The following is a 13,094-nucleotide window of genomic DNA, read 5'->3' as shown; positions in this document are numbered from 1 at the left end:
AGTTTATTTTGGGTTGTTTACACCGTGCGCTCTCCGAAGAATCGAACTGGAACTGTTTCCTTTTTATATGTTTGTGTAAGTTTATACCTATAAAATAAACAATGAATTAAAACTTCCAGTTTAATGGCGTGTTTTATTTCTCTCTCACTGTAAATTATAAAGTTTTTATTATTTCGTGTTTTGTATTACCACGCCGGAAACCGTATATATATCGAAACGAAAGTGCAGTAATAATAATTGTGTACACAAAACGCTTTAATTTTAAGGCTTTTCCCAGTTATTTTTTACCGTCATAATGGCAAAATTCCACGCCACCTTTCCTCGGAGCGAACCGTGGCGAAGACAACAAAACGACTCCCAGGTCCCTGAAATTGAAATTTATGCTCGGGCAAGATTTCAAAATATGCAGAAACAACCGGAAGACCTCCGAGATATAAATATATACGCAACTTTGTCCCGTTAAATATTATTATTATTTTCACTTTACCCACTGTCTTATACATATATCTTTTAGTCTGCTAGCATTAATAAATGTGTTTACGCCATTCGCTTTCCTTAAAATAACTCATCATATCTGTAGCACGCCACTGACGCATTAAGAGAAAACGTTTACACGTTTCTGGTTTCAAAGGGCTCTTTTCCACCTTGTGTCGTGAAAACTCCAATTTTTTAGGCCTTCATCAGGCTAATATTTTGCCATTGTTCCTCCGGCTCCGGTTTAAACGAGAAAAATGGGACGCGTGTATGTTATGTCGCGATGTAGACTTATTTTCCCTTTTTTTTTGTTACAACTCTGTCATGGAAAGGTGCGATGGAAAAGGAGTTGAAAGGGATAATTTTTTATCTCAGTCACTCATATTTTAATTGCCAGATTTAGTCTCGGTGGATTAGAATTGTTTACTCCCTCACGGTCATGGTTTGGTTAAATGATATTGGCTTCTTTTTAATCTATGATCAAAATGGAATCGTAATAACTACAATGGGAGTTTTAATAAACTACGAACAGCACATGAATCATTCACACTTTTTCCAAAAAAATGTCAGTTGAAATAGTTACGATTAAAATAATAAGGTACTGATATTTTTGAACACTGCGCAGAAAGAACACAGAAAGTAAATTTTTTACTTTTTAATTCTTTAGTTTTACGTGCAAGTTGTCATTACATTCAGAACAAAATTGCAGTGTGGTAAATCCAAAACCGACCATAGGAAAACCGTGTAACTGACAGAGAAACGTAGATAATTGCATGCGTGAGACAAAGACAGAAAACGAAAAAAAATACCAAGTAGGCCATATTTTCAGTACGCTGTTGCCAAAATCCAAATACCAATCCAATACATTTTGTCGACGGTATTGGATTTTGGCAACAGCGTACTGAAAATATGGCCTACTTGGTATTTTTTTTCGTTTTCTGTCTTTGTCTCACGCATGCAATTATCTACGTTTCTCTGTCAGTTACACGGTTTTCCTATGGTCGGTTTTGGATTTACCACACTTGTATAAAAGTCGTATCTCGTCTATCCTTATTTTATTTATTTAGCAGAGTTGATTTGCACTTATAAACTGTCCATACTTTAGCTAATGTATTGCACCCATATGTTTCAAACTTGTTTTGTCTTTTCTGTTTCATATATACAGGGTGTCTCAGTCGTTTGATTTCCACGCAAAATATTATATTCACGAAAATAAAGGGATTCGATACAATATCTGGATTGAACTCTTGTGTCGCCCGACAGAGAGTGTCGATTATCTCGCCCTTTAGCTCCATTAGGGGTTTCTATGCTAATAAATTTAGTGGTAGGTATACCTTACAACCTTTTTCTTAAAAGAACCCTTAAGATTAGGCTTCCAGTAACCCGATATTCTATTTAACACTCTAGACAACAACGGCGTCTATTGATGTATTACAAAATATGTGACAGAATTTGGTGCTATTTGATTAAAAGTCAGAGAATAGCTATGACTTTACCAAATAACATTCTCTGCTAAAAAAATAGTAAATGTCTTTGTAATCATTTCGAAGATACTTTATCAGGACAAAACGATATACTGAGTAGTTAAAGACAGTTGACACAAATTGGTGCCGGCAAGGATAACTGGAGCAAAACGAAGATCCAAAAAAGGGAAAACCTAAGGCGGGTTTTACACGTCAGATAAATGGTGGCCGTCGGCGTAATCGGCGTGAGCGCCGCTGCCGTCAAGTGAACGCATTAGCGCCGGGTTCAAAACTAATTGTTACAAGGTGTTTATACGAGATTTTAATAGCGATGGACTCACGCGAGGGAGCGTTCGTGATGCCGAGGACGATTTGTTACGTTTTTTTACGCGTTGATCCGCTTTTTTCTGTTCCGAAGTCGAAACGATCGTTCCGCCGCTTGTACGTAAAGCCTCTCCGGAATCTTGATGATTTTTATCGCTCTATTCTTTGCGCTTTATTGGGTCGGGCGTCGCGCCCGCCAGATTTAGCCGCTGGCGATTTTCCCAAATAAACGTAAAACCACGATCAGTGAGTGTAAGGGAATTAGTTGAATGTTTTATTATGACTGAATGCACGTGTGCAACTTTTAATTAAATTATTGTCGGAATTAAAGCGCGCCAGGTCTTTCTCCCTTAGATAATGCATTAACTGCATTATGAATCGGGAAGTTGGTAATTGTAATTTGAATAATATAAGTGTGGGACAATTCTAATTAGGGCTGTTCGCGAGTTTCGGAACGGCCCGTGGCTTTATTTTCACGAAAATCCGTTAATGAATTGAGTGGCGGCTCTAAACTTTGTTTAAAATTCATCGTGCAGTTGTATAAATTACAATTGGCGTTTTATTTTTGATTAATTCGATAAATTGTTTAGTTGACTTCGGTCGAACGGGAGCAGCCGGCCATTCGTCGATAACGGGGCCGCCTTCTTACCTTGTTACTCGCGTAGCTTGTCAATTAGCCAATCGCAGTGGCGCAATTAACCACAAAAACTCGATCATCTGATCAAGAGTTAAATCAAGTAAAAGTATTGGTAATCGAGTTTTTAGCACGAGGGAATGTATTTGTTACAGGGGTCTATACTGTAATATTAGCACGTATACTGAGTGTCCCAGGAAAGTGTGAACAAAAAAAACTTTTAATGTGACTAAACTCAAGAGACTTTCTGTATTAATACAATCTCGTTAGGAAAACATTTCAAAGCAACGATCTTAAACAATAGCCTTGTCTTGAAAATAGCTAAAATGTAAAAGTGATGATTCGAAAAAGGATTTGTTTCCGCAGCTCTACGTAATTACACACACGTATACTATTTGGTTCACGGTAGAGCTGGCACATTACAATATAAAGCGTATTTACATTTCGTACGGCTCGGGCCGTCTGAAAAAGGCGCCTAAAACGTTTAAGCTATTTACTAGACTAATTTTATGCACAACTTTTTATTATCTTTGTACGGGAACACAAAGACCAAGGAGAAACAATTGCCCGCATATATTATAATTCTTCCATGATCAAAATTTTCACCGGATATTAACGTTTTTCAAGCCGCGCTCCGCTGCTATCTTGATAAGCGTAAATTAACAACTGTTTATTGCTATATTTGAACGCTATTTTACTTTTCAATTGTCTTTAGTTTTGTGAGAGACAGATTAAAGCTCTGTATTATCAAGGGAAGAACGCCATTTTGGGGCTCACGAACCCTCTCGTGCCTCGGCACGCTAACGTGTGTACGTACTTAATTATTCACCAAGCAGTTACTGAACATTTTTATAATTCATAAGAACAAATACAATTAAATATTTAAAGGCGCATTAAAGTTTAAGGGGGGACCGGAGGGGGGTAGGGTGACGTAAAAAGTGACAGACAGGAGGCCCAACTGCACCTACAGAGTAGCTAAAGGGGTGTTTCTTTGAAGCTTTAGAGCGGCCTGAATTTTTAACCCCGGTGAATTGTTAAAGAAAAAGGTTTTTTTTCTTTCCTTTTTCATCGTCTGAATGTTTCATGTCGGACACGGTGCCGCTAGTCTCTGCGAGCCTTATTTTCGTGTTTAATATTAAAACCTGCCAATTGCTGGCCATTGCCGCTCATGTTGCGTCTACGAGGCGCAGTCAACAAAGGCGTCTTGCATTAATATTACATCATTTAATTCCGGTCCTATAGATATGCTTTCTATATCAGCTTGAAGGGTTAGAGGAAAGCAATGCGGACGCGCCACTACAGTTATTTTCCAACCGATAAAACTACCACAATACGGTTTTTACGGCTCGGAATAACTCGAAATAAACCCCTCATACCTTGAATACTTTTTAGTTAAATTAAAAGTGAAGTGAGAGTAAATAAATCTTGGAATTTATTTAATAAAACTACTTCTATAAAATCTACTTTTTTTTAAGTTAAATAAAATGCTTTTTTCCACTAACATTTCTTAATGGTCATTGTTGACCTAGGTCAAAAATAGAGTCTAATCTCTAGTTCTAGTCTGGCACAAACACAACGAAAAAGGAAATATTATTGACCTAGGTAAATAATAATGTCAATGTCTATTATGACATATGAAATATACCTGACTTGACAGAGACAGATAAATAGGGTTGTCTTTTCATGTTGTTGTCCTAAATTTTTAATTAAAGACGCTACGGTTTAGACAGCTTTTATTGATCTGACATATGGTCAATAAAAGCTTCTGTCTAAACCTTGGTTAATAATATGCTATTCTTACCAATCACAATTACAAATCTTGTAACTCTTTACAATGTTTTCCACCATCTTGTTTTATTAGTAACATTTTTACTGCAGTAGTGGACAAAAGTCGTTTTGCAGTAAAATCTCTCTCTCAATTATAAATTGAAAAAGCGTTGGCAATTCAACAACCGAGCGGACAATATCAATGTTTCCGTACAGAGTTTTCGCTAGAGCGCTGGTAAGTTTGTTTGTTTTGCGTTCTATTAAAAAACACTCCGTCATCCATAATGTATGAATAAATACCATTTTGCCGACATTTTTCGAATTGGCTATTGATCGGGGCGGCAAAGAAAAATGTGCCAGTTCGCGAGAGCGAAGCCCCGTTGCCCACAATGGAGACATGTCAGCTTGTTAAAAATACTTTATTGCCTTTCGTGTCCTGTCCGATGCGATTGTCTTCGGATACGACAAACACTCAAATTTATATAACTACCCGTGCGATTGCCGGTAGGTCCGGCTCGTCTCCTCTTTATAATGTCATCGGACTTGCCGGCAATAAACCCGTAATGGTTTCGTTTCTCGATCGCTTCTGATTCGTTTTGTATTAACGGCACGTCTCTAGTACGAACCGCAGCTCTAAGGACATATTTAGTAGAATTAATCTGCTCAACATACTCCAAGGCTGATAAAGTCGGCTTGCCAGCGGTTAGACCAATTTACTGTCTGGTGTAAAAAGGCAGAAGGCATATGAGGAGTTGTAATATTTAAGGAGGAAGAAAATCAACTCGGTCAACCAGAAAAGGGGCGATGTTAGCAATATCTCTGGTTTTGCTTCTATTTTCTTCTGTTGCTTTTCAGGGCAACAGAAGAAAACTCTGTTCGAAACTTTTCTGTTGCTCTAAAACTCAACGTTCTCCATGACCATTGACCTCTCAAGTACTTTTCAGATTTTTTCTCATCTTAGTCACCTTGAACAAGAACTAGGATTACATGGTTTTGAGATAGAAGATTATTAAACATTATTATCCCAGATGAATTAAAGTGTAAAGACTGAAATGAAAGCGGCAAAAATTCTCTCCCCGCCCACCAGAGCGATCATGACAATAATTACAGCATTCCCGTTCTTTTTCCTCTGCCAAGTCGAATAAGAACGACACTAATGCAAAGGAAAACAAGAACTTATTACAGTTCAACGGCATTCCGACGGCTCCCTACCAGGAAAAGCGACCAACTCCGCTTTCCTATTAAGTCAAGGTAATAATAGAGCACGGCTTTGTACCGTGCCCCGTTTGCGACGAGAATTATTTGTATTTGAATAATATTTATGTCATTATAATGCATGTGTCACTTGTCCCGGCCCCGACGACTCGTATTATTATTTACACAATGCCTATAATTACTTCGTTATAGAAATGAATTGTCCCGTTCGGTTTTTTTTCCGGCACGAAACCTTCCAGGAAGGCTTCTTTGTTTACCCAAAGCCTTACGAGTACAGTAATTAGTGTTTACACCCATAACATTGGGTAATGTACAAGGTCTTTCATTGGGGACTGACCAATTCCCCTTTTTGGGCTTTCTGCTATGCAATTGAAAAAACTGAAATAGCCATTTAATGTAATTTAAAAAGTTGAATCCAAAGTCATCATTATTTCTTAATATTTTATTTTGTAAAATTGTAAAACATGTCTTATATTCTACCCTCATTTATTTATGGCTATGATTCCAGAGTCTCTATATTTTTTTTTCAAATTTCAAAAAATTATTTAATTTTTTTTGTAAAAATACTTGCAGAATTTCGAGCACATTCCGAAAATAGTTAAATATACCGGGTGATGCATTAGAAAAAGCACCATTATTGGCTGTAGCTCTTCTATTTGAAGGTTGGCGGTGGCTGTTGCAATTTTTTTTAATTACATACAGGGAAGCCCAAAAAGGAGGGTTGGTCCAGTCTCCAGTGAAAGACCAAAACTGAAACAATCCAATTTATGAAGAGGACCAAACCGGCACCGTCCTAATAATTAATAATTATCACATATACATATTTATTACCGCAAAAGTTAATGCATTAAAATTGACGCAATTAAAATAATATAGAATGGTAGGTCCAATAATTTACGATTAATTGTATTCTATATGGACATATAATTATAAATGGTAATTTGCATAGTAATTTGTACTAATTGTTAATTTATGTAACGTTGTGGCATTGGACAATGCTGTTGTTGTAGTGCACACCTACGCTAGACTAACACTGCATTAATAACCTTATGACCACGTCATGTGATCTAATTCAAACCGTTTAGCTAACTTTTTTTTTTTTGGTCAATCTGTAATATACAGGATGTCCCAAAAATTATGTTGGATGTCCTGGAAACCGTGCTCCTTATTATCATCAGGCTGTTTCATATTATTTTGTGTATAAATAAATGAAAGTGGTAGAGAGTATCTGGTTATCTGGATTGATGCTCTATTCTACCCTGTATTTTAGAAACAGGAAGATGGGTATTACGTGTCATTTAAGACAGTAATTATTATTAGTATTTAAAACACTCTTCTAAAAGATACTTACATCTTTTACAATGTGGAAGATTCTAATTAACAGACATAGATAAAGTGTTTAAAGACTCGTTTAAAGCTCTAATTACACCGGACAGATATGGACAATATAATTATTAGTTGCAATGAACATGTAAACCATTTAGAGAAAAATCTTCCTGACAATCCGTGTCGCTTCTGGGTGGGCCCGAGGATAAGTTCAAACTTCTGACCCAAACGACAACGCTCCGCATGACTACAATATTTTCCTATCTGTGCTTCGGCCGAATCACGATTCTACCTTTTTTTCTCCCTTCATCTTATTCTTCAGTTTATTCTCTTCATTACGTTGATATTGAACCGCGCGGTTGGTCCATTATTATTAAAAAATTACTTTTCTTTAATTACAGGCTAAGCTGTTGGAATCGTCGCACGCTTGGCTCGGGGCCTCCACGTCTTCGATAGCCGGTAAGTGTCAATAACGTCATTACCCAACTTTTATAATTGCCAGTGTAAATATTTTAATGAATAATAAATCTAGATAATGAGTAACGGCCGATAAGAGTCGCTCCGGTATTTACTTTGGACTAGATTTAAGGCAGTATAACTCTTTCTAATTACTATAGTTTAAACAATTCGGGATTTACGTAAATATTGCTAAATCTCTAAGCAAATGTCGGAGGCATACAACTTTATATTTTATTTGTTATTTATTTATATTAAACGCTCGTAAACGGGTTAGTCAAGGTTGTCGGTGCGATCCAAGTCTGGATATCGCGGCGACCCTTCTTGATTATATTTTATAAGCAGGGTAAGCTAAACATGCGAGAGATAAAATTTATTTTAATAGAATCCGCAGGCATGAAAGGGGAGAGAGAGAAGTTCTTATGCTCGAATCCGAATATGATAAATTAAATTCGGGAATAGTAGAGTACCAATTTGATTAAACTCGCAGAAAGCCAGGCATTTCCGGGGGAGGCTCCGCAGCCCCCCCTAAATCGATAACTTGGCATAAATTATACATAAAGAGGCGTACACTCGGATGAAATGAAACAATTTCGCATTAATACCAACTGTTTCATTAATATATTAGTAACTGTTGTAAATAAATTTAATTAAATGCATAATTTATACCGGGGAAGTGGGACGAAGGGGGGTTGAGTCAGTCACTATCATCAGTTGAAATATTGAGATATGATGGTCGAACGCTTTTGAAACATTTAATCTTTAATCGGTTCCATTATTGGCCAGCACAAGTACTTTTGCTTATTTATTAAAGTTGTCTAGAGACCTGTCAACTGGCTTAAATCGCTATGTTTAGGTAATTCGAATGTTTGTGAATATTTCCAGCCCATCTCTACATTATTCAATTTGATTGATGGTAAACCTACAGTATTTATGTAAATCACAGCACTGTTAATAGTTTTTGTGATGCTTTTCACGTGAGCCTTGAACAAACAAGAATCAATATTTCTAAAGACATATCAAAATCTAACTTCAACGATAGCTTATGATGTGTGTTGCAACTACTGTTCATTTTGAAACATTTTGGAAATGGAATGGTGTTTTACTTTAGTTTGGATGTTTACATTACATTCTAAGTACCCTTCATATGGATTATATCTTATAGAAATACAACCAAGTAGATGATAATGTTTGACATGTTTGTCGTAAATTTCTTAAAGAAAAAAAATAGATCTTTCTGTCGAAGAAACAATCAGAAATTCTCAAAATGACACTTGTTTGAAAATCATAATTGCCTAGTCGTATAACATTTGTGTGTCAAATGACAGGCAGTAGGATGTGTAGGCAAATGTCAATCTCACAATATTTTTTACGGTTTTGTGAGTTTCCTAAACTGATTTAAAACAAAAAAACCAAAAACACTGTAAACGTTATCTTCTCTTGTGCAACGTAAAAACACAGACGGAACAACGGAATGATGTTATTATATTTTTTCAACAGCACCATAAATAATAACTATAATCATAATAGTAATATATTTTATTTTATTTACACTGGTTTTATTGCTGACACGCAACGGTCGTAATTCTCCTTCTTAAATTATTTTATATATCCTAAAAGCGTTATTATTTATATAATGTTTAGTTTATATTTCGCAAACGTTTATTATAATTATATTATTATCAAGCGCGACATATTTACGACAATTACGTGCGCAATTTATTGTTGATCCAGCTCGACAGTACAAGCTGGTCGACACAGGGTGGATATGATGTTGATATCGCACGAAAATGAAACAATTCTCCCTAATTTTTTGACAGTCAAGTTTAGCAGTAACAACTAACATTTTATATCATTATCTCACTGTTATGAAAACAGCAAAAATATTCCAGTAAAAGTAGTCTGCACACCGCGGGGTGTGTATATTTTTCATCAAAAAAGAAGTTTTAGTCAACGCAACTGCCGTATATTATTCATGCGCTGTAAACACCATGTCTTTTGGCAAATAGGAATATAAATTTCTTATGTGGAACACAACAAGTTATGGACTATGCTGGCGCGCGCAAAAAAAAAACTACTTTAACTTGACGTAATATATTTCGTTTTTGGTCGCGATGTATATGTAGATATGTGTATGTGTGGGAGGCGGTTTCCTGGATCTACCCGGTCGCGATTTAAATCATCTTCTATGTTGTTTTCGAACTTTTCCACCGTAATAAATCCACTACTTGATGATCGATTGTAATGCTCACACCATTGACTAAATATGAAAACGTTTTGACTGCTGTATTTATAGCAGTGATGATGCGCACTCACTTAGGGCTTCGTCCCCTAAAGTTTAAGAGAGGGGAAGGGAGTATAACACGTCAGAGGGACAACACGTCAAATGTTTTCAATTTCAGTTGGGTTTGAAGCTTAGAAGCCAATTTTTGATTCTTTGCCAGTTTATCTTTCAGATAAATTGTTTCTCTACAAAATGACCAGCATCCTTTACTCAGTCAGAATATTTTTAATGATACGAATCGCGGCTCGGGTATTCTTGACGCGACCCTAATATTTAATATGGCTTGGTCAGTACATGTTATTCCAGTGGTGTGGACTCTTCGGCACTATCTCAAGTAAAACTACAAATTGGCAGTGAAGGGCTACGCCACTGGACAGGACTTGAGAAATAATTATTACTGCAAGACCTACTGCGGCGCAACATAGCGAGATTCGTAATTATTATAAATATAATGTTGGGCAGAGCTTTGTTGCTTCGAGATCTAAAAAATTGAAATTTTCTTTACAGTTCAATTTATATGACAGAATGTTCTTGCACGTAAATTTATTGAGCATCTAATAAGATAGAATCCACTGCAGTTGGCGGTTACGTCATCGTTTAATTCGCTATATTAATTTATTTTAATATTTACTCTTTTGCCTAGATAGTACAGTGGGTAGTTTGGAATTGGTCCGAAAATCAGCAAGCTAAACGCTGCTTTTTTAGACCAATCACGAACTGTGCTGCGATTTACTGTCTACTGGTAGTCCCTCAAAACTTTCCACAAACTAAGCTCTCACCTGACCAGTTTTGTGACAGTTAAAACTCAAGAGGGTCGAAATATTGCTCTTCTCTCCTCTCTTTCATCGCCTGCAACTATAAATGCTTCTCTCTTTCCAATTTGCGGATATTTTTAATAGTATACTATCAAATCTTTGGTAGCAGTAGTATTCCAGTGGTGTGATCTTAGCAAGGACCATACCACTAGAAACAGGCATGAGATATAATTACCACAAGACCCACAACAACTATTATAAACTTTGGCCCGAATGCCGTTAAAATAATCAAACAAAAACATAGAAAACAACAATCTAACTCACTTCATAACACATCCACCAGAATATCCGCAACTATTGAAACTGAAAACACCCACATGGACTCAAGACCAACTCAAAGAGGCGATAGAAGCGGTGGTGCACCAAAAGATGCGATTCACTCAGGCTTCGGCACGTTACGGCATCCCCAAAGGCACCCTCTACGACAACATTCTAGGCAAATCCAAGAGGATGGCCGTGCTCGAAGAGGCCGGTCTCACCCTGGCCGAGGAAAGTCACGTGCTTGAGTTTTGCTGTGACGTTTCCGTCTCACCGTACAATCGACGTACGAAAAAGTCGCTAAGGGAGGTGCTCAGCTTCGTGGAGAAGCTGAGACGGTTACGTGATCCTGAATTTATGTTCACCGGCCTCTCAGGGTTTAGATGGTGGTGGGCTTTTTGTAAAAAACACAGTATAGTGTCATTGTACTACGACACTGGATCGGGGAGTACAACTAATGGATCTCTAAATTTGCTCAATTTGAGTCAATCCTTTTGATATTGTTTTGTTGGTGTTTAAAGGGTTGAATGTGAAACTACCCACAGCGACAGTTCAACATATTCACACAGAAAGCGTTATACACAGCAGTGATTCTCTTTTGGTTGTCCCACTCTGTATATCTTTGACTAACCATACATGTTATCACCGAGTAAGTTTAACATGGTTCATTAACTTACCATTAACCCATTTTCATGTTCTGAACGTTAGTCCCGGTCCTTCTTGCGCTCTGGTCCATGCCAATTGAGTTTTAAGGTTAAGTTTGCATTTCTTCAGTTCGGCGTAAGAAAAAGTTTGCCCTAGATTTCTACCGTGCGATTAATAAAATTTTATTTTTATCATCATCTCAGTATCATCTTGTAGCATATCAGTGTTTTTCAAAAAAAAAATCAGAATCAAAGAATCTTTAGCGTTTCTTATTTATTTCTATTAGTTCTCAAATTGTTATGTAGCTCAAAACTGTTGATTCTTCTTCTTCCATTTTCATTTGGCCTGTCGTTAAGATACAGTGTGTCAAAAAACGTATAAACTCAATTCAGATACACTTAAATAAACTTTATTTGCAACTTCATTTTTATAGGACTTTTTGGACTGTAGTTTAATTACATGGCAAACAAGGGGATTAACTGACTACTAAGAGTGAACCTGACTCACTCTCTGTATTATATCAAGAAACAAGCTTAGCTTAAAAACTGAGTATAACATAATACAAAATTTGTACAGTGACGTATCAGTTGTTTTTGACTTTAATATTTTCACAATAAACCCTCCAACATTGTTAGTTTCTTCTAACTAAATTAAAACGAGGACAAAAGTCTAGTAGAGTAGTAAGTTCCCTGTGAATACATGTATAATGTTCCCACATGGCACGATGATGAGTGTATTTTATGTGTTGTGTAATTTGGATGTCTGGTAATTCGGTTTCATGCTGGTTGTAAATGGACGATCGTATCTAATTTCGACTAATTTTATCAGATGCATATGTACGTGCCTATATACAGGGGACGAACGATAAATAAGTTTGGAACACAGAGCAATATTTTTTATACTGAAGTTAGGTTAAGTTTTTCTCGCATGTTAAGTTTGTTAAATTGTAACATTCCTCCTACAAGTGCCTTATCATTATTATTATTAGTACGAGTAGACTGTTTTGATATATTGTTCGGCGTTTCCGCTGAACAAAGACTTTTTTATACAAACATTGTTAATTAGCAATAATTTTGCCAATAGTTATTAGAAACGAGCTATATTATTACTCCATAAAGATATTGTATGAACTCGGCTTTTATGCCTGTTCATTTACTTTTACGATAATGGTCCCCCCATTGTATATTCAATTTTTTTTTGTTCAACGAAAACTTATTTCAATAAAGGACTATTAAGTTTAATTAGACTTTTATTTAATTTAGTTCAATTAGCCGGGGCCTTCGTGACTCACGAGGTCGATTAATGGGAGAAATAAAATTGAAATTAACTTATGGCGATTACTCCGTGTACTAAGTGGGTATTTTGCAATGACATTGTTTATCGCACAAATATTGTTGTATTCTTCTGTTTCAGGCACCGAATCTTCATGGTAA

General features: G+C 36.4%; 1 protein-coding gene across 6 annotated transcripts in view; it reads left to right on the top strand.

Annotated features, from left to right (window-relative positions):
- LOC145732232 (protein bric-a-brac 1-like) overlaps positions 1-13,094 on the top strand; it is a 123,183-nt gene that overhangs the window by 105,182 nt on the left and 4,907 nt on the right. For all 6 annotated transcript variants that reach the window (XM_081984350.1, XM_081984349.1, XM_081984348.1 and 3 more), the window contains one exon: positions 7,605-7,662. In XM_081984350.1, coding sequence (XP_081840476.1) covers positions 7,605-7,662 — 58 coding nt within the window. The remainder of the gene's footprint in view (positions 1-7,604; positions 7,663-13,094) is intronic.

The sequence above is a fragment of the Ips typographus genome, linkage group LG7 (assembly GCF_016097725.1).
Source record: "Ips typographus isolate SLU linkage group LG7, UJ_Ityp_2.0, whole genome shotgun sequence".
Classification (NCBI taxonomy): Eukaryota; Metazoa; Arthropoda; class Insecta; order Coleoptera; family Curculionidae; genus Ips; species Ips typographus.
This window is presented reverse-complemented; position numbering and strand designations above follow the sequence as displayed.